This window comes from Mobula birostris, chromosome 28, assembly GCF_030028105.1.
Source record: "Mobula birostris isolate sMobBir1 chromosome 28, sMobBir1.hap1, whole genome shotgun sequence".
NCBI classification, from domain to species: domain Eukaryota; kingdom Metazoa; phylum Chordata; class Chondrichthyes; order Myliobatiformes; family Myliobatidae; genus Mobula; species Mobula birostris.
In genome coordinates this window covers 7,753,311-7,780,207 of record NC_092397.1, presented here as the reverse complement: position 1 = coordinate 7,780,207, position 26,897 = coordinate 7,753,311, and the positions used below count along the sequence as shown (strand labels likewise).

The window sequence follows — 26,897 nt, the reverse complement described above, 5'->3', positions numbered from 1 at the left end:
CCCAACCTCACCCCACCTTTTGCCATCCCTCCCCTTCCCCAACTCTCCCACTCACTCTATCCCACTCTAAGGCCAATCTAACAGTCCCTTCCCAAATAACCCTCCATTTTTCTATCACCCATGTTCCTGTCTAAGAGTCTCTTAAATGTCCCTGATGTATCTGCCTCCACCATCACCCCTGGCAGAGCATTCCACGCAACCTGTAAAGAGAATAAAGAACTTGCCACCCCCTCCCCCCAAGAATCACCCTAAAATTATGCCCCCTTGTCATTTCCACCCTGGGAAAATGTTCTCGGGCTGTCCACTTTATTCCTGCCTCCCATCAGCTCCGTCGAGCCGTTTCTCAACCTCCTCTTCCCCCTCAAAGAGAAAGGCGCTCGCTCGTTTTTGTGTGGGCAGCTCAGGATTGCCAGCCTCTGCAGAATCTCTTGTGTTTACGAAATGCTGGTAGGGTTTCCAAAAATTAATCTCTTGCCTTTTTTAAAAACAAAAATAAATGCAGAAGTTCCGCCCCAGCTTTGTGCACAGATAGTCTCCGTTCCACTTCAAGTTTCATATTATTTGCTTATCTAGAGACCGACACAGTAGCAGGCCCTTTCTCAAAGCATGCCACCCCGCCCGATTACACCCGTGTGACCAGTTAACCTACTAACCCCTACATCTTTGGACTGTGCGGGAAGGAAACCGGGCTGCTCGGAGGAAGTCACCGGGGGAGAGCGTGCAGACTTCCCACGGGCAGCGGCGGGAATTGAACCTTGGGCCGCCGGCACCGTGGAGCGTCGTGCCCGCTGCTGTGGCACAGTGCTGCCCCCTGCTGCCAAGTACTGGAACAAAGCTGTGCGCCTGTCAGCAACGCTGCTTGCTCGCTCCCCACTCTTGATGGAGCTCAGCTGTCAGGACTGACAGCTACGGATTGGATAGGGTTCGGTGTGCCATTTGGATTCACCCCTGCCCCCCTCCCCAGTGCCCCCTCTGTCCTCCCAGCGATCGCAGATCGGAGGGGGTTCAATTCCCGCCACTTGTCTCTGAGAAGTTGCTGCCTTCTCCCCGTAGACAGCGTGGGTTTCCTCCGGGTGCTCTGGTTTCCTCCCGTGTTCCAAAGACGTGCAGGTCGGGGGTCAGTACGTTGCGGGCCCCGCCGGCGCCGGAAGCGTGGCGACACTGGCGGGCTGCCCCCAAAACGTCCTCACTCTGCATTGGTCGTCGGTGCCAAAGTAGGAGCGTTAACAGAACTGCAGAATAGATTAGATTATGAGGACATACAGTCCTCTTTTATTGCCATTTAGTAATGCATGCATTAAGAAATGATACAATGTTCCTCCAGTGTGATATCACAGAAACACAAGACAAACCAAGACTAAAAAAAACTGACAAAAACCACATAATTATAACATATAGTTACAACAGTGCAAAGCAATACCGTAATTTGATGAAGAACAGACCATGGGCACGGTCAAAAAAAAAAGTCTCAAAGTCTCTCGAAAGTCCCGTCATCTCACACAGACGGTTGGAGGAAGGAAACTCTCCCTGCCACGAGCTTCCAGCGCCGCCAACTTGCCGATGCAGCATCCTGGAAGCACCCGACCACAGCCGACTCTGAGTCCGTCCGAAAACTTCGAGTCTCCGACACCGAGCACCGAGCACCATCTCTGCCGAGCGCTTCGACCCCGGCCCCGGCAACAGGCAAAGCCGAGGATTTGGGGCCTTCCCCTCCGGTGGAAGGGCAGTGCAGGCAGACTTATAGGGGCAAGGGCCACGGTGAGGTAGACCAGGAGATCGAATTCATTTTTTGTGGTACGTCTGATCAAGGATCTCACAACAGTGGGGGTGGAAGCTGTCTTCGAGCCTGTGGTGTCTTCAAGCTTCTGTATCTTTGGCCCGGTGGTGGGGGAGAAGAGAGAATGTCCGGGGTGGGAGGGGTCCTTGATTTTTTTTTTAATTGCCTACTTTGCATGGACAGCAGGAGGTGTAGACAGAGTCCATGGAGGGGAGGCTGGTTTCCGTGATGGGCTGAGCTGTGTCCACGACCCTCTTCCTGTCTCGGGCAGAGCAGTTGCCGTACAGAGCCACGTTGCATAAAATAATATCTATAGTGCACCAGTAAAAACAAAGATCACCAGCATCGTGCCAAATTTGCTTTGCCTTATGAGGAGGTAGTCGGTGTGCTTTCTTGGCCGTGGGGTCTACCTGGCCGGGCCAGGGCAAGTTCAAATACAATTGTGCCAGTCTGCTCCATCATTCCATCATGGCTGATTTCACCTGCCTTCACCCCTGACCTTTGACATCCTTACTGATCAAGAAGCTATCCAACTCCATTTTAAATCTACCCGGTGGCTTGGTCCCCACAGACAGACCTGGGCCCCCTTGTCCTGGGCTCTCCCTCTATTGGAAACGTCCACTCCACGTCCATTCTATCTAGGCCTTTTAATATTCGATAGCTATCAGTGAGGTCACCCCTCGCTCTTCTGAAGCCCAGTGAGTACAGGCCCAGAGCTACCAAACGCTCCACCTGTGTTAACCCTTTCGTTCCCAGGATCATTCTCGTGAACCTCCTCTCCAACGCTAGCACATCCTTTCTAAGATGAGGGGCCCAAAATCACTCTCAGTACTCCAAGCGCAGTCTGACCGATGCCTTTAAAAAGCCTCGCCCTCTGGCTAAAGAAATTCCTCCTCATCTCACCTCTAAAGGGACGTCCTTCTATTCCGAAGCTGTGCTCCCTAATCCTGGACTACCGCACCACAGGAACTATCCTCTCCATGTCCAACCTCTCAAGGCCTTTCATTATTCAGCAGGTTTTAATGAGACTCCCCCCCCCCCCACCATTCCTCTAAACTTCAGTGAATACAGCCTAGAGCCTCAAAATCTTGTCATCAAACCCTTTTTTTTAAGATTATGAGAACACTCCGTCCTCTTTTATTGTCATTTAGAAATGCATGCATGCATTAAGAAATGATACAATGTTTCTCCGGAGTGATAGCACAGAAAACAGGACAAACCAAAGACTAACACTGACAGAACCACATAATTATAACATATAGTTACAGCAGTGCAAAGCAATACCATAATTTGATGAAGAACAGACCATGGGCACGGTAAAAAAAAAAGTCTCAAAGTCCCCGAGTCGATCGACTCCCGAGTCCCCGATAGCAGGTGGCAAAAGGGAGAAACTCCTTGCCATAAACCTCCAGGCACCCGTCAACTTGCCGATGCCTTGGAAGCAGCCGACACTGAGTCCATCTGTCTGAAAACTCCGAGCTTCTGACCAGCCCCTCCGATACAGCCTCCCGAGCGCCATCCTCTGCCGAGCGCCTCCGACCTCTCCCCGGCCGCTGAAACACGCAAAGCCGAGGATTTCGGGGCCTTCTGCTCCGGAGATTCCGGTTACCACACAGTAGCAGCGGCAGCGAAGCGGGCATTTCAGAAGTTTTCCAGATGTTCTGCTGTACTCTCACGACCGTCTCCATCAAATCAGGATTGTGCACGGTCCCCTACCTGACAGATAACAGACATCACCACCGAAGTGGCCGCGTGCGCTGCCATCGTGTCGCCATCTTCTCCCCACTCCCTTTCATGTCTGGGGTCATTCTCGTGAACTTCCTCTGAGTGCTCTCCAATCCCTTTTGTAGATATCGGGCCCAGGACTACTCACAATGCTCAAAGTATTGTTGCCAGTGGTATCCTAAAGGTGTTGGTGGGGGCAGCGGGGGAGAGTTGCTAAGTGGTGTCTCTGCTTCTCTGAATGAGGGGGCTGTTCCTGTGCTCTCCAGCGCCAATCAGTCCTGAGGTGGTGTGAGAGTAGGAACCAGTGGAGGAGTGAGCGGGAGAGAAGCCCACGACAGAGCTGGGAGCAGGTACCCTTCTCTCTACCGAGGTGACTGTCCCCCGGCCCAAAGTCAAAAGTAAATTTATTATCAAAGTACACGTATGTCACCATGTACAAACCTCAGATTCGTTTTCTTGTGGGTGCCTGCAGGGGGAGAAAAAATAAAGAAATATAATAGAATTTATAGAGAAATTTACATAAAGACAGACTAATTAGTACAAGAGAAATTCTGCTGGTGCTGGAAATCCAAGCAACACACACACACACACACACACACACACACACACACACACACACACACACACACAGACACTCACTCACTCTAAATGCTGGAGGTACCCAGCAGGCCAGGCAGCATCTAGGGAAAGAGTATACAGTCGACGTTCCAGGCCAAACCCCTTCAGCAGGACTAAATTGGGGGGTTCCAGGACAAGAGGGCACAACTTCAGGATTGAGAGACGTCCTTTTAGATTAGATTAGATTAGATTCAATTCTGTTGTCATTGTGCCGAGTACAGATACAAAGCCAATGAAATGCAGTTGGCATCTGACCAGAAATGCAAAGAATAGTGTTATTTACAAAATAACTGTGAATAAAAAGTAAGTGCTACAGCACACAAATATAAAAGTACTGAGACAGTACAAGACGGGTGAAATACTGTGATGAGAGGTTCAGCAGGGGCACAGCCCCAGGGAAGAAGCTCTTCCTGTGCCTGCTGGTGCGGGAGCGGAGGCTCCTGTAGCACCTACCGGATGGGAGGAGAGTAAAAAGTCCATGGTTAGGGTGAGATGCATCCTTGATAATGCTTTTCGCCCTGCCCAGGCAGCGTTTATGGTAGATGTTCTCAATGGTGGGCAATTGGGTGCCGATAATGTGCTGGGCAGTTTTCACCACACGCTGGAGTGCTTTGCGGTCCGATATGGGACAATTGCCATACCACGCTGAGATGCAGTTGCCGACTATGCTCTCAATGGTACAGCAGTAAAAGCTCCACAGGAAATAAGAACTGAGATGTGGAGAAATTACTTCAGTCAGGGGGTGGTAAATCAGTGGAACTTGTTGCCATGAGCGGCTGTGGAGGCCAAGTCATTGGGTGTATTTAAAGCAGAGATAGATAGGTTCTTGATTAGCCATGGCATCAAAGGGTATGGGGTGAAGGCAGGGGAGTGGGGATGACTGGAAGAATTGGATCAGCCCATGATTGAATGGCGGAGCAGACTCGATGGGCCGAATGGCCTACTCCTACTCCTGTATCTTATGGTCTAGATTAGAATCAGATGTAATATCGCTGGCATATGTTGTGAAATTTGTTGTCTTGCAGCAGAAGTATAATTCAGAATCATTATCAGGTTTAATATGGAGTATGTTGTGAAAGTTATTAGCTTTACGGCAGCAAAGCAATACATGATAATAAGAAAAAAAACTAGTTACATTAAATACTTAGGCTAAAATATGTAGTGCAAAAAAAAAGTAGTGAGGTAGTGTCCATGGGTTCACTGTCCATTCAGAAATCGGACGGCAGAGGGGAAGAAGCTGTTCCTGAATCGTTGAGTGTGTGCCTTCAGGCTCCTGTACCTCCCCCTGATGGTAACAATGAGAAGAGGGCATGTCCTGGGTGGTGGGGGTCCTTAATGATGGACGCCGCCTTTCTGAGGCATCGTTACTTGAAGATGTCCTGGATACGTAACCCGAAATGTCTGGGGCTGGAATTGTTTCAGACTTTGGAATATTTGCATCTATGTCACGAGGCGCCTTGGGGATGGGACCCAAGTCTAAACGTGAAATCCATTTATATTACATTTACGGTTTACGTACGGCTGAAGTGAAGGCTCACAGTCTGACCTGATGGAGCTGGGTCCGACTTGAATGTCCGGCCCCGATCGCGTCGATGACCGGCTTCCAGGGCTGCAATTGGCTTCATGTCCACCATCGAGTTCAAACAGCCGCCCATCCCACAGCAACTGTGACAGGAGCGGGTAGTTGAGCTCATGTTTTTAATAGTCTTGTGCATGAAGCAATCACCTTCAATCCTCAGTTCGCCGTGATAGACCTTTGCTTGTTTCGTGATCGGCAAACCGATAAGCGGTGTGATGTTCACTCCGACGCTGACAGATCCACTCTTTCAATACACGGTCGAGATCTTCACTTCTGGCTTTGCACAGTGTTACTTCCGCTTTCCGGCAACTTCTGTTCATCCCGTGGATGTCAGGTCACTTCTCAGACTGTCTGCCGTCTGGGAACCTTCTCACACATTGTGGAGTCAGCGCTCAAAAAAAAATTTCTGATTTCGGAGGTTTTTTGGATTTTGGAATTTCGGATACAGAGGGATGGTAGTGAGGAGAGCACAACCTGTGTGTGTACATATATATAAAATTAATTAAGTAATGCAAAAAGAGAGTAAAATAGTGTAGTGGTGTTCATGGGTTTGTTGTCCATTCAGAAATCCGATGGTGGAGGGGAAGAAACTGTTCCTGAATCTTTTAGCATGTGTCTTCTGGCTTCTGTAGAACCAATGTGCAAAAGGAGACAAACTGGGGGGGAAAAAAAAATACTGGGAATGTGAGTTGTAAAGAGTCTTGAAAGTGTGTCTGTAGGTCGTGGAATCAGTTCAGAGTTGAGGTGAGTGAAGTTACCCACGCTGGTTCAGAAGCCTGGTGGTGTGGGACCTGAGGCCTCCTGTACCTCCTGCCCGCTGGTAGCGGTCTCGCCTGGATGGTGAGAGTCTTTTGATGGTGGAGACTTTGTTTTTCTCTGTGACGACGCTCCTTGTAGCTGTGTTCGATGGTGGGGAGGGTTTTTGTGCCATGGACCCCCAGAGGGGTCTGAGGGGCCCATAGACTCCAGGTTGGGAATCCCTGCTGTGCTAGGCCACAATGGAGCCAGCTAGGATGCCCTGATCTGTGTCTCTGGGTGTCGAGTGTTCATTTTACTGTTGGGTGGTCCGTCGGGTTGTGTGGGCCTCACTCACTCATCTCCCCTCCCTGTTTCCCTCAGATATCAAGAAGAACTGGTCCGACCATGCGCTGTGGTGGGAACAGAAGAACAGCTGGCTCCTCAAGACCAACTGGACCCTGGACAAATGTGGCATCCAGGCCGACGCCAAGCTGTTCTTCACCCCCCAGTCCAAATCGATCCGGCTGCAGCTCCCCAACACGAAGACGGTCAGGCTCAAGGCCAGTTTCTCCAGCCCCCTCTTCCGGGCTGTGATCGGCATCTGCGAAATACTCGGTGAGTTTCCTCCACTCTGTCCCAACTCCCCTACCTGCCTTCCCCTCCCCTCCCCTCTGTCCCAACCCCCTCCCTCCCCTCCCCTCTCTCCCAATCCCCTCCCTCCCCTCCCCTCTCTCCCAACCCCCTCCCTCCCCTCCCCTCTCTCCCCCCCCCTCTCTCTCCTCCCCTCCCCCTCTCTCTCCTCCCCTCTCCCTCTCTCTCCTCCCCCCACCCTCTCTCCCCTCCCCTTTGTCCCAACCCCTCTCCCCTCCCCTCCCCCTCTCCCCTCCCCCTCTCCCCTCCCCCTCTCTCCCCTCCCTCTCTCTCCCCTCCCCCTCTCTCCCCTCCCCCTCTCTCCCCTCCCCCTCTCTCCCCTCCCCCTCTCTCCCCTCCCCCTCTCTCCCCTCCCCCTCTCTCCCCTCCCCTTTGTCCCAACCCCCCTCCCTCCCCTCCCCCTCTCCCCTCCCTCCCCTCCCCCTCTCTCCTCCCTCCCCTCCCCCTCTCTCCCCTCCCCCTCTCTCCCCTCCCCCTCTCTCCCTCCCCTTTGTCCCAACCCCCCTCTCTCCCCTCCCCTCTCCCCCCACCCTCTCTCCCCTCCCCTTTGTCCCAACCCCCCTCCCTCCCCTCCACTCTCCCTCCCCTCCACTCTCTCTCCCCTCCACCCTCTCTCCCCTCTGAACATAAGAAATAAGAACAGGAGTCGGCCATCCGGCCCATCGAACCTGCCCCGCCATTCAATACGATCATGGCTGATCTGTCCGTAAACCTAGCTCCATCCACCTGCCTTTTCCCATAACCATTAATTCCCTTACTATGTAAAAACCTATCTAACTGTATCTTAAATATATTTAGTGAGGAAGCCTCAACTGCTTCCCTGTGCAGAGAATTCCACAGATTCAGCACTCTCTGGGAAAAACAGTTTCTCCTCATCTCCATCCTAAATCTTCTCCCCTGAATCTTGAGGTAATGTCCCCTAGTTCTAGTCTCACTTACCAATGGAAACAACTTTCCTACTTCTATCTTATATATCCCTTTCAAAGTTTTGTATGTTTCTATAAGATCCCCTCTTATTCTTCTGAACTCCAGAGAGTACAGTCCCAGGCGACTCAATCTCTCCTCATAGGTTAACCCATTCATCCCTGGAATCAACCTGGTGAACCTCCTCTGCACTGCCTCCAAAGCCAGTATATTCTTCCTCAAGTATGGAGACCAGAACTGCACACAGTACTCCAGGTGCGGCCTCACCAGTAGATTATGAAGACATGCAGTCCTTTTTATTGTCATTTAGTAACACATGCATTAAGAAATGATACATTATTTCCTCCGGTGTGATATCACAAAACACAGGACAGACCAAGACTGAAAAAACTGACAAAACCACATAATTATAACATATAGTTACAACAGTGCAACAATACCATAACTTGATGAAGAAGTCCGTGAGCACAGTAGAGTTCAAAGTTTCTCAAATGTCCCACGTCTCACACAGACGGGAGAAGGAAGAAAAAACTCCCCTGCCATGCTGACCACAATCTGACTCTGAGTCATCCGAAAACTTCGAGCTCTGATCAGCTCTCCGACACCGAGTACTGAGCGCCATCTCTGTCCGGACGATTCGACCTCTTTCTCGGTGGCCAAAAGCAGGCAAGGCCGGGGATCTTGAGGCCTACCCTCCGAAAGATTCCCGACCACACAGTAATGACAGCAGCGGACGGGCGTTTCAGAAATTTCTCCAGATGTTCCTCTGTGTTTTCACGTCCATTCTCCATCAAATCAGAATTGTCCATGGCCCCTATTTAATGGATATGATATCATTTCTCGCCGGAGGGCTGCGCATGTGCGGCACGCTGCTCTCTCTCCTTCCGCCGTATTTGTCCTGTACAGTTAGGCTTTGGTGGAACATTCCACTCCAGAGACGCTGCCTAACCTGTTGAGTTCCTCCAGCATTCTGTGTCCTGCTCCGGTTGAAGCCCAAGTAGTGAGCCTCAGCTTTGACACTGCCTTACTTGGGAGCTCCCTGTGCAATCAGGCGCTCGGTTGTTTGGGCCAGATTCTACGCCGGAGGCACTCACCCACCCCCATCCTCGGAGCTCCCTTGGCCCCCACTCAGCTATGACTGGGACCGCGAGCGATGAGTGAACTTCTGCTTGCGTGGGGGATTTCACTATGCAGAAAGAAAAGTGGATACGGCCCAGACCATCACGGGTAAAGCCCTCCTCACCATGGGAAAAATCAGGTTGGTGCTGGATTCCAAAAGAAGGAATTTGTCGAATGCCTGTGAGAAGGCTTTAAGAGCAGCTTGTGGTTGAGACCACCAGGGGAAAGACAAATCTGGATTGGGTGTTGTGTAATAAACAGATTTGATTAGTGAGCTGAAGGTAAAGGAACCCTCAGGAGCCAGTGATCATAATATGATAGAATGTCTGAGAGGGAGAAGCTAAAATCAGATGTATATGTATTACAGAGGAGTAAAGGGGATTACAGAGTCATGAGAGAGGAGTTGGCCAAAGTTGATTGGAAGGGAACACTAGCTGGGATGACAGCAGAACAGCAATGACAAGGGAAGTTAAAGAGAGCTTAAAGCAAAAGAGAAAGATCTCTGCCCTCTGGCTCCTGTCTGTAACTGGTTCAACTTGTTTGCCGGGCCGAGGCAGCAAGATAGAACAATCCCCAGTGACTGCTAGCACAGGCCAGACCCTGCCCAGGCAGAGACACGCGCCTGTTTTATAGCAAGTGTGCTAAATGTGTTCTCTTGACTTCCAACTTAGGAGGGAGTCACTGGGGCTTGTTCCACTTTGCAGTCAAAGGAGACTTGCAAGGACGTTGCCTGGATTGGGGAGCATGGCTTATGAGAATAGGTTGAGTGAACTCGGCCTTTTCTCCTTGGAGCGATGGAGTATGAGAGGTGACCTGATAGAGGTGTATAAGATGATGAGAGGCATTGGTTGTGTGGATAGTCAGAGGCTTTTTCCCAGGGCTGAGATAGCTAACAAGAGGAGGCACAGTTTTAAGGTGCTTGGAAGTAGGTATAGAAAGGAGGTCAGGGATAAGTCTTTCACACAGAGTGTGGTGGGTGTGTGGAATGCACTGCTGGCGACGGTGGTGGTGGTGGATACAATAGGGGCTTTTAAGAGACTCTTAGATAGGTACATGGAGCTCAGGAAAATAGAGGGCTATGCGGTGGGGAAATTCTAGACAGTTTCTAGAGTAGGTTACATGGTCGGCACAACGTTGTGGGCCGAAGGGCCTGTAATGTGCTGTCGATTTCTATGTTCTAAACAGAAGGACTAATAGGAAGTACGTTGTTTTTAACCAGCCATTCAGGCAACTAAAGTCTTGCTACTGCAGTACACAGTCCAGTGACCGTACCATCAGACTGAGAGAGAAAATGGATCGGCCATGATGAAATGGCAGAGCAGACTCGATGGGCCAAATGGCCGAATTCTTCTTGGGTCATCGCCTTTTGAAGGTTTCCTCGATGCCACCCCGGGATACGTTTTCTCGCTGGCATTCGCGGTAGAGCAGGAAATACAATAGGATCACTAAGAAAAAACTAACAAGCAACCAGTGTTCTCAACGCGGTCTTGCCTCAAAACTTGAGGGGAAGGTGTCGTGTGCCGAGGGCAGGTTGGTAAGAGGGCGCCAGCGAGTAGCGACATGTCTCGACAGCTCACAAAACTCCGGGATATTCTGCTTCTTCTAGATACACTTCTGAACTGTGATCATCTGTAGCCTGTAATTTCCCTCCTGAGGATGCATTTTTAAGCCGACTAACCGATTTGGCGCTTTTTGCGATCTCCTGGGGGATCCGGCGTGGGCGAGAGCAGAGATCATCGCTGTGGGGTGGCGGTGTCGATTCCCGATGGCGGAACATGAACCCGTGGTCGGCGCCGCTGCTCCGCGCTGGTTAAAGCACCGAGCGAGGTTAAAATTGTGGAGGACGAGACCAGGAAACGATGGCGCCTCACCGGTCTCCCTCTCTTCTCGCTGCTGCCATCAGGCGGGAGGCGCAGGAGCCTTGGGCCTTAAGCTGCTGGGTGGGGATGGCTTGTTCCCCGGCAGCCATTGGGCCCTGGACTGGCTCCACTCCTCTCAGCACTGAACTGTCTCTGTGACTGTGGCCTGTATCAGGCCCTGGACTGGTTTCACTCCCCTCTGCACTGAACTGACTCTGTGACTGTGGCCTGTATCAGGCCCTGGACCGGTTTTACTCCCCTCTGCACTGAACTGATTCTGTGACTGTGGCCTACAGCCTTCGGGCCCTGGACTAGCTTCACTCCCATCAGCACTGAACTAACTCTGTGACTGTGGCCTGTATCAGGCCCTGGACCGGTTTCACTCCCCTCAGCACTGAAATGTCTCCATGCCTGTGGCCTGTATCGGGCCCTGGACAGGTTTCACTCCGCTCAGCACTGAACTGACTCTGTGGCCTGTATCAGGCCCTGGACTGGTTTCACTCCCCTCAGCACTGAAATGTCTCCGTGCCTATGGCCTGTATCAGGCCCTGGACCGGTTTCACTCCCCTCAGCACTGAAATGTCTCCGTGCCTGTGGCCTACAGCCTTCGGGCCCTGGACCAGCTTCACTCGTGTCAGCAGTCCATGACTGTGGACTCAGTTTTGCTGTCTCTGCAGTTCAAGTTCTGTGTGTTATTTGCTTACTTTTCGTTGTTTGCCCGAGTTGTTCTTTGCGATCCAAACGCATAAAGGCCGTAGCTTACAGCCCTTTTATTAAGGGTCACAAGAACTAAGACGATGAGGGGGAGGCTCGGTAGTGTGGCGGTCAGCACAACGCTGTACAGCGCCAGCCGCCCGGGTTCGGTTTCCCGCCACTGCCTGTGAGGTGTTTGTACGCTCCCTCCCATGACCGTGTGGGTTTCGTCCCACAGTCCGGTTGGCAGGCTAATTGGCCGTCGTAAATTGGTCCCGCAATTAGGCCAGGAGGTTGCTAGGCGACGCGTCTAGAAGGGCTGAGAGTGGGGGGCCTATTCCGCGCAGTATCTGACTAAATAAGTAAATAGGCAGATCGATCGATAAATAAATAAACAAGCAAGCATGAGGAGAGAGATTTTTTAAAAAAAGAGACCAGGGAAACAGAGAGAACAAAGATGGTCTGGTCTTCTTATCAGACCACTGATAACAGTAAATTCCATTGACATTACAACAGATAACAGTAATTGAGAAGGCCCTTCTGGTCCTTTGAACTAGGCCGCCCCAGCAACCCCCAACAAACCCGCTGAACCTCTCACCCAAGCACGGGAATGGCCAATTAACCTATCCCGGTGCGTCGTTGGACTGTGGGAGGAAACCGGAGCACCCAGGGGAAACCCACGGGGGGGGGGCGTGGAAACATACAGAGACTCCCAACGCAACGGCGCCGGAATTGAACTCTGAACTCTGGGGCACCCCGAGCCCAAACAGCGTCACGCCAGCTGCCACGCTGCCATTAAATGGCCAGACTCAAGTAACACCCACCACTAAAAGCCAAGAGATTTCCGGAAAAATTCAGAGGCAACTGTGACCGCTGAAAAACACACTGAACACTCGCCTGCATGGTGCAGAGGTGATAATTTCGGTGATTCTAGGTGACTTTGGTTATCCATATGTGATTCATATGTAGATTTTATCCTTACTTTTATAAGTTATTGTATGTTATACATGTATTATGTTAACTAGGATGCCTTACACCCTGGTCTGGAGAAAACATCCCAATTGATGGTATACAGAGGTCAAAGGTTCATTTTATTGTGAACGTACGATACAACTCTGGTATCTGTCTTCTCCAGATAGCCATGAAATGCAGAAAATCTATGAGGGTTGTTGAAAGAAAAGGCATCAACTTCCCCACCCAGCATGAAAAAGAGTAAGAAACAAAATTTGCAAACAACCCCCCCCCCACACAAAATACTAACAGGTTGCCAATGTGGAAAATGGCAGCCCGACATCAAAAATCCCAAACACCCCCTCCCAACCAATCCCTCCCTCACAAAATACAGCAGTGACAATAACATCAAATCCCCAACCCCCTCCTTCACAAAATAAAGCAGTGACAATAATATCAATTCCCCAACCCCCTCCCTCAGAAAATAAAACAGTGACAATAACATCAAATCTCCTACCCCTCCCTCATAAAATAAAACAGTGACCTCAAATCTCCAACCCCCTCCCTCGCAAAAAATACAGTGACGTGTATATAGTTAAATGACAATAAACTTGATTTGATTATATGAACCACCAACAATCATAACAAAGTTAAACTAAAAGAGGTTTGCTCTGTGTAGCCCCTCGTTCACTACCTGCCCTTGTGTTTCCTGTCAGACATCCGGCACCCTGAGGAGCTGTCCCTCCTCAGACCAGTGGACGACCCCAGTCAGAAGAAGAAGAAGAAAGACCAGGAGAATGAGCAGGAGGAGGTGGTGGACCTGGAGAAATTTGCGTTGCCTCAGGGCTCAAAGAGTAAGAACAGCAGGGTTTGGTCTCTTCAAGACTGACTGAAAGTGAGCGCGCACACAAGCATGCACGCACGCACGCACCCTCACTCACTCACTCACACAGTCACTCACACATTCACTCACAGACACTCACACTCATTCACACACTCACACACAAACACGCACACGCACACACACTCATACTCTCACACTCACACACTCACACACACACACACTGTGTCACACACACTCACTCACTCACACATTCAGACAAACACACACACACACACACACGAGCCAGTCAGAATCTGATCAAAACCTCCCACCACCAGCACCACATACACTTCACTGAGCATCACCTAATGAACTAGCACTCTGCCTCTGTATATAAATTGCGTTTTAAAGGGTTGCTTTTCTGTTTTACTATGGGTGGTAAGGTCGTGTAGTGGTTAGGGTTATGCTGGCAGTGACTCCCCACCACTGTCTGTAAGAAGATTGTACCTTCTCCCCCCGTGACCACATTCTTTCCTCCCCCGTTCCAAAGATGTACAGATTGCTGGGTTAACTGGTCACGTGCAGGCTCGTTGTGCTGGAAGGACCAGTTACCATGCTGTTTCTCTCGACATGAAAAAGATATTCATTATGTTTATTTAATTATTTATTGAGCGACAACGCGGAACAGCCCCTCTCAGCCCTTCGAGGCGCGCCGCCAAATCACGGGACAATTTACAATGACCAACTGACCTACCGACCAGTGGAGACTGCCCTCCTTCCCCGCAGTAACCTTTATGTGACTCCAGACCCAATGTCATGAGTTACCTTTAACAGTTCAGGGACAGTTTTCCAGAAGAGGGTTTCACTTTCGACTGGAGAGCGCGGTCCTGACAAAGGGACTCGGTCTGAAACGCTTGACTGTTTATTCCCCTCCACGGACGCTGCCCGACCTGAGTTGCTCCAGCGTCGTGTGTCACTTCGGGCTGGTGCCCAGCAGGTGGCGGTACTGAGCTGACGGACTCAGCGTTGCCACCTGCAGGCGGCCACAGGAATTGCGGCCGCGGCGAGAGACCCTCCGACAACATCCCGGCTCTTTTAAAAAGCTTTGCGATTCCCCTCTCGCTCCCCCCTATCCATGTCAAATTTCACCGGGGGATTTGTGAGTGTGCAGGTCTATTTTAATTGTGGAGGGTAATGCAGCGAGGGAGTGGGTGGGCGTGGCCAGACCTGATCATGACTGAAAAGTGGGGGGTGGCAGAGGAGTCCCTCGCTCCCTAATACGGACCCTCGCTCCATTCCTAATTCCCCCCTCTGCCCTGCCCACCCACTTCTCAACCCCTCCCACTCCCCTACGCGTCCCTCCCTCTCCCTTTCAGGCACCCTCCCCTTCACCTCTCATTTTCCCTCCCCTTCCGTGTCGCGCTCTCAACCCTTCCCCATGAGCGCCCTTCCCCACGCATACACTCCCCACCACCCTTCTCCCTCCTCTCCCCTTTCCCTCTCCTCTCTCTCCCCTCCTCTTTCCTCCCTCCACTTCCCCTCTCTCTCCCTCCACTTCCCCTCTCTCTCCCTCCACCCCCTCTCACCCCTCCTCTCCTCCCTCTCCTCTTTCCCCCTCCACCCTCACCCTTTCCTCTCTACCCCCACTCCTCTCTATCCCCTACTCTACCTCCCCACTCTACCCCCCTTTTCTGCCCTCTGCCCTCTCACCCCTCCCCTCTGCTCTCCCCCTTCCACCGTTACTCTCCTGCCCTCACACTTCCCCCGCTCCGCCCCTGCCCAGTTGCCGGGTGCGCGGTGGGGAGTCTCTCTGCCACGTCTGACCCGTGTCCTCCGCGCAGACCAGCGATACCACCACCCGAACGGAGTGCACTACCTGCGCGAGACGGAGGAGGGGGAGGCTGGCTACCGGATCCTGGCCGTCAGCCAGCCCAACGTGGCGCCCGAGGTGCTGGCGAAGATGAGCCGGCACAGCTCCGTGGTCGACAAGGCCCAGATCCACAGCAGGTAAGGCGTCCTCCCCGGGGAGGGGGCTTCCAAACGCTGACGTGCGGGCGGATGGGAGCCCGGGGAGGGCAGGGGGAGGCGAAGTGAGGAGGGAAGGGAAGGAGTTGGGGGGGGGGGGGACACTGAACCCTCTTGGCACGGAAGGTCAGATCCTTTTGTGGTTGGAGTCCCATTTACAGCGACTGCCTGTCCCCTCAAAATGCCCTCCTTTCCTCCCTCCGTCCATCCCCTCTCCCCGGGAACGAAAGGGTGACCGTATGAGCAGCATTTTGTGGCTCAGGGCCTGAACTCGCTGGAGCTTAGAGGAAAGATGGGGCGAAACCCATTGAAAGAGTAGATGTGGGGAAGATGTTCCCTGTGGTGGGAGAGTCTAGGGCCAGAGGAGTAGAGGGACGCCAATTTAGACCGGAGGTGAGGAGGAATTTCTTTAGCCAGAGGTGGTGAATCTGTGGAATTCGTTGCCACAGGCAGCTGAGGGGCCAGGTCATTGGGTATATTTAAAGCAGAGGTTGATAGGTTCTTCGTTAGTCAGGGCGTCAAAGGTTACGGGGAGAAGGCAGGAGAATGGGGTCGAGAGGGATAATAAATCAGCCCTGATGGAATGGAGGAGCAGACTCGATGAACCCAGAGGCTTGATTCTGCTCCTGTGTCTTATGGTGTTATGACGTGGCCTCCTCACCCCCCGCCCCCCACCCTATTCATTCCTCAGGTGGCTGGATTCCTCCCGTTCGCTCATGTCTCAGGGTATCAAGCAGAACGACCGGCTTCTGTTGCGCTTCAAGTATTTCAGCTTCTACGACCTGGACACCAAGGTAAAAGGCCTCGCCCAGGCCTCAGGAGGGTGAGGTGGGAGAGGGGCTCGCCCTACAGACTGTGGTAAGCTTCCACTGATTTGGCGAGTCCCTAAAATATGTCCTTTCCAGAGGACACATCTCCAAATTCCGGCAATCTCTCCCCCTTCCCTCCTCCTCTCTTTTTCCATCCCCCCCCCCACAACCCTTGCTCACCTCTCACACCTTCTCTCACCATCCCCTCTGCCTAGTTCCCCTCCTCCTTGCCATAGAAACATAGAAAATAGGTGCAGGAGTAGGCCATTTGGCCCGTCGAGCCTGCACCACCATTCAGCATGATCATGGCTGATCATCCAACTCAGAACCCTCTACCAGCCTTCCCTCCAGACCCCCTGATCCCTTTAGCCACAAGGGCCATATCTAACTCCCTCTTAAATATAGCCAGTGAACTGGCCTCAACTGTTTCCTGTGGCAGAGAATTCCACAGATTCACCACTCTCTGTGTGAAGAAGTTTTTCCTCATCTCGGTCCTAAAAGGCTTCCCCTTTATCCTTAAACTGTGACCCCTCGTTCTGGACTTCCCCAACATCGGGAACAATCTTCCTGCATCTAGCCTGTCCAATCCCTTTAGGATTTTATACGTTTCAATCAGATCCCCCCTCAATCTTCTAAATTCCAACGAGTATAAGCCTAGTTCATCCAGTCTTTCATCATATGAAAGTCCTGCCATCCCAGGAATCAATCTGGTGAACCTTCTTTGTACCCCCTCTATGGCAAGGATGTCTTTCCTCAGATGAGGGGACCAAAACTGCACACAGTACTCCAGGTGTGGTCTCACCAAGGCCTTGTACAACTGCAGTAGTACCTCCCTGCTCCTGTACTCGAATCCTCTTGCTATAAATGCCAGCATACCATTCGCCTTTTTCACCGCCTGCTGTACCTGCATGCCCACTTTCAATGACTGGTGTATAATGACACCCAGGTCTCGTTGCACCTCCCCTTTTCCTAATCGGCCTGTTTTTGCCACCAAAGTGGATAACCTCACATTTATCCACATTAAATTGCATCTGCCATGAATTTGCCCACTCACCCAACCTATCCAAGTCACCCTGCATCCTCTTAGCATCCTCCTCACAGTTAACACTCTCCTCTCCTATCGGATTCCTCCTTCTTCAGCCTTTTACCTTTTCCACCAGTCGACCCCGCTCCCAGCTTCTCATTTCGTCCCACCTTCGCTCTCACCTGGTCTCACCTATCACCTGTCAGCTCGTGCCCTTTCCCCACCTCCCCACCCTCTCATTCTGGCTTCTGCCCCCTTCCTGTTCAGTCCCAATGAAGGGACTCGACCAAAAAAAGTCAACTCTGGAGCAGCTTATCTACAGATGTCTACTATAAGTCTACAGACTCTCACAGCTATCTGGACTATTCCTCTTCTCACCCTGTCTCTTGCAAAAATGCCATCCCCTTCTCGCAATTCCTCCGTCTCCGCCGCATCTGCTCTCAGGATGAGGCTTTTCATTCCAGGATGAGGGAGGTGTCTTCCTTTTTTAAAGAAAGGGACTTCCCTTCCTCCACCAACAACTCTGCTCTCAAACACATCTCTCCCATTTCACGCACATCTGCTCTCACTCCATCCTCCCGTCACCCCATGAGGAATAGGGTTCCCCTGGTCCTCACCTACCACCCCACCAGCCTCCGGGTCCAACATATGATTCTCCATAACTTCCGCCACCTCCAGCAGGATCCCACCACTAAACACATCTTTCCCTCCCCCCCCCGCTTCTCTGCTTTCCGCACGGATCGCTCCCTACGTGACTCATTTGTCCATTCATCCCCCTCCATCCCTTCCCACCGATCTCCATCCTGGCACTTATCCTTGTAAGCGGAACAAGTGCTACACGTGCCCTTACACTTCCTCCCTCACTATCATTGAGGGCCCCAGACAGTCCTTCCAGGTGAGGCGACACTTCACCTGTGAGTCGGCTGGGGTGATATACTGCGTCTGGTGCTCCCGATGTGGCCTTCTATACATTGGCAAGACCCGACACAGACTGGGAGATCGTTTCGCTGAACACCTACGCTCTGTCTGCCAGAGAAAGCAGGATCTCCCAGTGGCCACACATTTTAATTCCACATCCCATTCCCATTCTGATATGTCTATCCACGGCCTCCTCTACTGTAAAGATGAAGCCACACTCAGGTTGGAGGAACAACACCTTATATTCCATCTGGGTAGCCTCCAACCTGATGGCATGAACATTGACTTCTCTAACTTCTGCTAATGCCCCACCTCCCTCTCGTACCCCATCCGTTATTTATTTATATACATACATTCTTTCTCTCTCTCCTTTTTCTCCCTCTGTCCCTCTGAATATACCCTTTGCCCATCCTCTGGGCTTCCCCCCCTCCCCCTTTTCCTTCTCCCTAGGCCTCCTGTCCCATGATCCTCTCATATCCCTTTTGCCGATCACCTGTCCAGCTCTTGACTCCATCCCTCCCCCTCCTGTCTTCTCCTATCATTTTGGATCTCCCCCTCCCCCTCCCCCTTTCAAATCTCTTACTAACTCTTCCTTCAGTTAGTCCTGACGAAGGGTTCCGGCCTGAAACGTCGACTGTACCTCTTCCTAGAGATGCTGCCTGGCCTGCTGCGTTCACCAGCAACTTTGATGTGTGTTGCTTGAAATTCCAGCATCTGCAGATTTCCTCGTGTCTGTGTTTCTTCCCCCTCTGTAGACACTGCCTGACCTGCTGAGTTTCTCTAGCACTTTGTGAGTGTGTGTAGCCCTTTGCAAATCCCCGCTGTACTCCCTTTGGTCTGTCAATGCCCCCCCGCCCCGCCCATGAGTTTCCCCGTCCCTTCACTGTCTGCTTCCTGCTGTTGGTCTCCAGGCTGCCCTGGAGAGGGCGCCATTTTGACAGCACGTGGTAATACAGATTGTTGCCACTGGGGGGCAGTCACTCACCAGCTCACACGTGCCCCTCTGGTTCAGTCGGAGAAGTGTTTCCTTCCCCCCTCACTTGCTTCTGTCCCTCGCCCTGCAGTACGACATGGTGAGGATTAACCAGCTGTACGAGCAGGCCAGGTGGGCAGTCCTTCTGGAGGAGATCGAGTGCACAGAGGAGGAAATGATGATGTTCGGAGCTCTGCAGGTACGAATTAAAATAGAGTGAAGCTCCCTCCACACTGTCCCATCACACACTCCCGGGGTCAGACACAGAGTGAAGCTCCCTCCACACCGTCCCATCACACACTCCCGGGGTCAGACACAGAGTGAAGCTCCCTCCACACCGTCCCATCACACACTCCCGGGGTCAGACACAGAGTGAAGCTCCCTCCACACTGTCCAATCACACACTCCCGGGGTCAGACACAGAGTGAAGCTCCCTCCACACCGTCCCATCACACACTCCCGGGGTCAGACACAGAGTGAAGCTCCCTCCACACCGTCCCATCACACACTCCCGGGGTCAGACACAGAGTGAAGCTCCCTCCACACTGTCCAATCACACACTCCCGGGGTCAGACACAGAGTGAAGCTCCCTCCACACCGTCCAATCACACACTACCGGGGTCAGACACAGAGTGGAGCTCCCTCCACACCGTCCCATCACACACTCCCGGGGTCAGACACAGGGTGGAGCTCCCTCCACACCGTCCCATCACACACTCCCGGGGTCAGACACAGAGTGAAGCTCCCTCCACACCGTCCCATCACACACTCCCGGGGTCAGACACAGGGTGGAGCTCCCTCCACACCGTCCCATCACACACTCCCGGGGTCAGACACAGAGTGAAGCTCCCTCCACACCGTCCAATCACACACTCCCGGGGTCAGACACAGAGTGAAGCTCCCTCCACACCGTCCCATCACACACTCCGGGGTCAGACACAGAGTGAAGCTCCCTCCGCACCGTCCCATCACACACTCCCGGGGTCAGACACAGAGTGAATCTCCCTCCGCACCGTCCCGTCACACACCCCCGGGGTCAGACACAGAGTGAAGCTCCCTCCGCACCGTCCCATCACACACTCCCGGGGTCAGACACAGAGTGAATCTCCCTCCGCACCGTCCCGTCACACACCCCCGGGGTCAGACACTGAGTGAAACTCCCTGTACCCAGTCTGGTCAGATCTCCCTGGATGGGGTCAATCTGGATTGGACACCCTCTGGCTGTACCCTATCACCAGGCAGCAGACTGGATAAGACCAGGGTCTGTTCTCACTGCTGATCCTGACGTCAGGCATCGACCGGGTGATCTGGACGAGTCCGTAACGTGGGGTGGGGGTCTCGGGCTGCCAGTCCTGATGGTGTTTCATCTTGTCCGTAACCAGTACCACATAAACAAGTGCTCGCAGTCCGGGGATATCGAGGAAACCCAGAAGGACTCAGACATGGATGAGGTGGAGGCCGCACTATCCACTCTGGAGGTGAAGCTGGAGGGATCGAGCCCAAAGGATGTCCTGGTAAAGGGGATTTTGCTGCTCCTGCCCCTCTGTAATCATGTGTCTCTGTTATTTTCGTGTTACTGTGTGCACACGTGCGTCTGTGTGTGTGTGAGACCCTATGAGAGTCAGTGTGTGTGTGTGTGAGACCGTCCCCCAGTGAGGGTCAGTGTGTGTCTGTGTGTGTGGGACTGTTCCCCATTGAGGGTCAGTGCGTGTGTGGGACTGTCCCTCAGTGAGGGTCAGTGTGTGTGTGGGACCGTCCCCCAGTGAGGGTCAGTGTGTGTGTGTGTGGGACTGTCCCCCGGTGAGGGTCAGTGTGTGTGTGGACCTGTCCCCCAGTGAGGGTCAGTGTGTGTGTGGGACCGTCACCCAGTGAGGGTCAGTGTGTGTGTGGACCTGTCCCCCAGTGAGGGTCAGTGTGTGTGTGGGACTGTTCCCCAGTGAGGGTCAGTGTGTGTGGAACCGTCCCCCAGTGAGGGTCAGTGTGTGTGTGGACCTGTCCCCCAGTGAGGGTCAGTGTGTGTGTGGGACCGTCCCCCAATGAGGGTCAGTGTGTGTGTGTGTGAGATCGTCCCCCAGTGAGGGTCAGTGTGTGTGTGTGTGTGGGACCGTCCCCCGGTGAGGGTCAGTGTGTGTGTGGACCTGTCCCCCACTGAGGGTCAGTGTGTGTGTGGGACCGTCCCCCAGTGAGGGTCAGTGTGTGTGTGGACCTGTCCCCCAGTGAGGGTCAGTGTGTGTGTGGGACCGTCCCCCAGTGAGGGTCAGTGTGTGTGTGGGACCGTTCCCCAGTGAGGGTCAGTGTGTGTGGAACCGTCCCCCAGTGAGGGTCGGTGTGTGTGTGGACCTGTCCCCCAGTGAGGGTCAGTGTGTGTGTGTGTGGGACCGTCCCCCAGTGAGGGTCAGTGTGTGTGTGTGTGTGTGTGTGAGTGTGTGTGTGTGTGTGTGTGTGTGTGTGTGTGTGTGAGAGATCGTCCCCCAGTGAGGGTCAGTGTGTGTCTGTGTGTGTGGGACTGTTCCCCATTGAGGGTCAGTGTGTGTGTGTGGGTCCGTCCCCCAGTGAGGGTCAGTGTGTGTGTGGGACCATTCTCCAGTGAGGGTCAGTGTGTGTGTGTGTGTGTGTGTGTGTGTGTGTGTGTGTGTGTGTGGGACCGTCCTCCAGTGAGGGTCAGTGTGTGTGTGGGACCATTCCCCAGTGAGGGTCAGTGTGTGTGTGGGACCATTCCCCAGTGAGTGTCAGTGTGTGTGTGTGTGTGTGTGTGTGTGTGTGTGACTGTCCCCCAGTGAGGGTCAGTGTGTGTGTGTGTGTGGGACCATTCCCCAGTGAGGGTCAGTGTGTATGTGGGACCATCCCCCAGTGAGGGTCAGTGTGTGTGTGTGTGTGTGTGTGTGTGTGTGTGTGTGTGACTGTCCCCCAGTGAAGGTCAGTGTGTGTGTGTGTGTGTGGGACTGTTCCCCATTGAGGGTCAGTGTGTGTGTGGGACCATTCCCCAGTGAGGGTCAGTGTGTGTGTGTGTGTGTGGGACCGTCGCCTAGTGAGGGTCAGTGTGTATGTGGGACCATTCCCCAGTGAGGGTCAGTGTGTGTGTGGGACTGTTCCCCATTGAGGGTCAGTCTGTGTGTGGGACCGTCCCCCAGTGAGGGTCAGTGTGTGTGTGTGTGTGTGTGTGTGTGACCGTCCCCCAGTGAGGGTCAGTGTGTGTGTGTGTGAGATCGTCCCCCAGTGAGGGTCAGTGTGTGTGTGTGTGGGACCGTCCCCCGGTGAGGGTCAGTGTGTGTGTGTGTGTGTGTGTGTGTGGGACTGTCCCCCAGTGAGGGTCAGTGTGTGTCTGTGTGTGTGGGACTGTTCCCCATTGAGGGTCAGTGTGTGTGTGGGACCATTCCCCAGTGAGGGTCAGTGTGTGTGTGTGTGGGACCGTCGCCCAGTGAGGGTCAGTGTGTATGTGGGACCATTCCCCAGTGAGGGTCAGTGTGTGTGTGGGACTGTTCCCCATTGAGGGTCAGTCTGTGTGTGGGACCATTCCCCAGTGAGGGTCAGCGTGTGTGTGGGACCGTCCCCCAGTGAGGGTCAGTGTGTGTGTGTGGGACTGTCTCCCAGTGAGGGTCAGTGTGTGTGTGACTGTCCCTCAGTGAGGGTCAGTGTGTGTGTGGGACCGTCCCCCAGTGAGGGTCAGTGTGTGTGTGTGTGTGTGTGTGTGTGTGGGACTGTCTCCCAGTGAAGGTCAGTGTGAGTGTGTGTGACCATCCCCCAGTGAGGGTCAGTGTGTGTGTGGGACTGTCCCCCAGTGAGGGTCAGTGTGTGTGGGACCATCCCTCAGTGAGGGTCAGTGTGTGTGTGTGGGACCATTCCCCAGTGAAGGTCAGTGTGTGTGTGGGACCATTCCCCAGTGAGGGTCAGTGTGTGTGTGTGGGACCGTCCCCCAGTGAAGGTCAGTGTGTGTGTGGGACCGTCCCCCAGTGAGGGTCGGTGTGTGTGTGTCGGACTGTCTCCCAGTGAGGGTCAGTGTGTGTGTGACCGTCCCCCAGTGAGGGTCAGTGTGTGTGTGGGACCGTCCCCCAGTGAGGGTCAGTGTGTGTGTGACTGTCCCTCAGTGAGGGTCAGTGTGTGTGTGGGACCGTCCCCCAGTGAGGGTCAGTGTGTGTGTGACCGTCCCCCAGTGAGGGTCAGTGTGCGTGTGGGACCGTCCCCCAGTGAGGGTCAGTGTGTGTGGGAAACCGTCCCCCAGTGAGGGTCAGTGTGTGTGTGTGTTTTATAGTTGCTATCTGAAATGTGATTAAGGGGAGGGAGGGTGCAGTGAAGATTCACAGGGACGTTGTCAGTACTGGAGGGGATTGTGTCTCAACGGGAGACCAGATCAGTTGGGATTGTTTCCAAGGAATGAAGAAGGTTCAAAGGTTACCTGAGAGAGACTTGTAAGATCATGAGGGCAGGAGGGACAGACCTTGTCCCAGGGGAGTGCAGTCCAAAACCATGGGAGATTGGTTTCGAGTGAGATCGGACAGATTTAAAAGGACTTGAATGGGTTTCTCTGCGTGGGAGGCGTTGGGTGCAAAGAGCAAGCTGGAAGTGACGGAGCTGAGTACAGTTACAATGATTAAAAGACATTTGGGTTGGTACGTGGAGATGAAAGGTTTAGAGCAGGGTTTTTTTAATGCCATGGATGGACCAATAACATCAAGCAAGGAGTCTGAGGACCCCAGGGTGGGGAACGGGCCACGTGCTGCTGACTTGGGCACTTAGCCAGAATGGGTGAGTGGGCCTTGGGGCTTGTTTCCATCTCTGACTCTCCTGGACAGCTTGTGTTGGGAGTGACTTTGAGTGAACATAGAACATCGAAATCTACAGCACCTTACAGTGCCAACCATGTAACCTACTCTAGAAACTGTCTAAAATTACCCTACTGCACAGCCCTCTATTTCTCCAAGCTCCATGTACCTACCTGAGAGCTTCTTAAAAGACCCTATCGTATCCATCTCCACCACCGCCGCTGGCAGCCCATTCCACGCACCTACCATTCTCTGTGTGAAAAACTTATCCCTTGTACCTACTTCCAAGCACCTTAAAACGATGCTCCCTTGTGTTAGCCATTCCAGCCCTGGGGAAAAGCCTCTGGCTATCCACACGATCAATGCCTCTCGTCTTATACACCTCTATCAGGTCACCTCTCATCCTCCGTTGCTCCAAGGAGAAAAGGCCGAGTTCACTCAACCTATTCTCATAAGGCACGCCCTCCAATCCAGGCAACATCCTTGTAAACCTCCTCTGCACCCTTTCTACAGTATCCACATCCTCCCTATAGTGAGGTGACCAGAACTGAACACAGTCCTCCAAGTGGGTTTTAACTAAGGTCTTATATAGCTGTAACGTTACCCCACGGCTCTTGAACCCGAAGAGTGGAATATTTCCAAATTGAATGGCCCAGCAGGATGTCTCACTGGCAATGGGGAACGAATGGGGGTTGGTGTTGGGATGGGGAGTGGGGGAACGTGGGAAAGAAGCATGGTCCGGGAAATGCTAAAGAATTCCGACCTCCTCCTCTCCAGGACAGCATCACCTCGATTCCGGAGCTACGAGACAACCTCAAGCTCTTCAGGTAGGTTGGCCCTCGTGGCGGGGGGGAGGTACCGCCAGTCCGGGAAGGAGGTCCAGACCCAGTCCGATGTGAGAACGTTAACAGGAGTTGAGTGTTTGGTAGGGAGTGTTGACACTGGTCTGTCCTCCCCATTACACCCTGAGCTCAACCATTGCCCAGTGACTAGTTCAGTCTCCTGATCCCCCCCGTGACCATTCCCCCTCTCTGTATGTCGGAGTAACTGCAGCCAAAAATAAAATTAAATTAAATAACCAAAATACCTGGACGCAGAACACACGCACTCATACGACTCAAACGTACTTTATATTGTGCGCAAGAAGAACAGCATAGACCCAGTCACCCACACTGTTCTCAAGTCAGAACAGTAAACTGCTATTTTTATACAGAATTGACTTATCAGTTACAGATATTGAACACTGTAAATGGCATATGTTCGAATTTCTTACTTGCAAGATCAATCGCCATTCACAATAGAGGTGTTACAGTCAAATGAAACTTCAAGCAGACAGCCGATGATATTTTGAAGTTAGTAAGGACAATAAAAGTGTTAAAAGTTCATTAAAACGTCAAGCGGACAGCCGATAATGTTTTGAAGTGAATAAAGATAGAGGTGTTAAAGTCAATCGAAACTTCAAGCGGACAGCTGATGATATTTTGAAGTTAGTAAAGACAGAGGTGTCAAAGTCAATCGAAACTTAGAGCGGAAAGCCGATGATATTTTAAAGTTAGCAAAGTAGGAGCCAGAGGGGGTTACAGAGACAGGGAGAGGTGTAGGGACCGGAGCGGGTTATAGAGACGGGGAGGGGTGTAGTGACCGGAGTGGGTCATGGAGACGGGGAGGGGTGTAGGGGCCGGAGGGGGTCATGGAGACGGGGAGGGGTGTAGGGGCCGGAGGGAGTTACAGAGATGGGGAGGGGTGTAGGGGCCGGAGGGGGTTACAGAGACGGGGAGGGGTGTAGGGGCCGGAGGGGGTTATAGAGATGGGGAGGGGTGTAGTGACCGGAGTGGGTCATGGAGACGGGGAGGGGTGTAGGGGCCGGAGGGGGTTACAGAGATGGGGAGGGGTGTAGGGGCCGGAGGGAGTTACAGAGATGGGGAGGGGTGTAGGGGCCGGAGGGGGTTACAGAGACGGGGAGGGGTGTAGGGGCCGGAGGGGGTTACAGAGATGGGGAGGGGTGTAGGGGCCGGAGGGTGTTACAGAGACGGGGAGGGTGTTGAGACCGGAGGGGGTTACAGAGACAGGGATGGGTGTAGGGACCGGAGGGTGTTACAAAGATGGGGAGGGTGTAGGGGCCGGAGGGGGTTACAGAGACGGGGAGGGGTGTAGGGGCCGGAGGGGGTTACAGAGACAGGGAGGGGTGTAGGGGCTGGAGGGGGTTACAGAGACGGGGAGGGTGTAGAGACCGGAGGGGTTATAGAGACAGGGAGGGTTGTAGGGACCGGAGTGGGTTATAGAGACAGGGAGGGGTGCAGGGGCCCAATTCATAGCAATTAACCCACCCGCGCACCTTTGGGATTTGGGAAGAGACCAGAGCACAGTGGGGAGACCCACGAGGTCACAAACCCCGCACACAGACAGCGCCGGGGGCCGGCATTGAACTTGGCTCTCCGGGACTCCGAACCAGCGGGTCTTCTCGCAACGTTATCGCGGCCAGTGATCTCGAGACACCCTCCCGGGATTTACTGAGGTCCAGGAGGCCGGACCGGCCTAACATCTGGTTGCAAGTATACCACATGCAGGGAGATGGTGGACTTAAACCTCTTTGTTGCCTCACAGGCCCAAGAAGTTAACACTGAAGGCCTACAAGCAGTACTGGTGTATATTCAAAGAGATGACAGTATCCTGTTATAAGAATCCGGAGTCCTTTGGCGAGCCAATTCACCAGATGAACCTCAAAGGTGAGCCCATTCCAGCCCTTTCCTTGTGTGGAGTTTTTCATTGGTTCTGTTGTATTTCTTTGTTCTACTGTGAAAGCCCGCAAGAAAATGAAGCTCAGGGTAGTTTGGAGGAAATCTTCAAAAGGCAGTATCCATAAGATACTGGAGCAAAATTAGGCCATTTGGCCCATCGAGTCTGCCAGTCATTGGCCAATCCATTTTCCCT

At 53.0% G+C, this 26,897-nt stretch overlaps 1 protein-coding gene across 1 annotated transcript in view; it reads left to right on the top strand.

Annotated features, from left to right (window-relative positions):
- LOC140189297 (fermitin family homolog 3-like) overlaps positions 1-26,897 on the top strand; it is an 86,673-nt gene that overhangs the window by 47,311 nt on the left and 12,465 nt on the right. The window contains exons 3-10 of the mRNA XM_072245995.1: positions 6,819-7,052; positions 13,351-13,488; positions 15,299-15,464; positions 16,174-16,276; positions 19,298-19,405; positions 20,589-20,720; positions 24,744-24,793; positions 26,571-26,692. Of these exons, the coding sequence (XP_072102096.1) occupies positions 6,819-7,052; positions 13,351-13,488; positions 15,299-15,464; positions 16,174-16,276; positions 19,298-19,405; positions 20,589-20,720; positions 24,744-24,793; positions 26,571-26,692 (1,053 nt within the window). The remainder of the gene's footprint in view (positions 1-6,818; positions 7,053-13,350; positions 13,489-15,298; positions 15,465-16,173; positions 16,277-19,297; positions 19,406-20,588; positions 20,721-24,743; positions 24,794-26,570; positions 26,693-26,897) is intronic.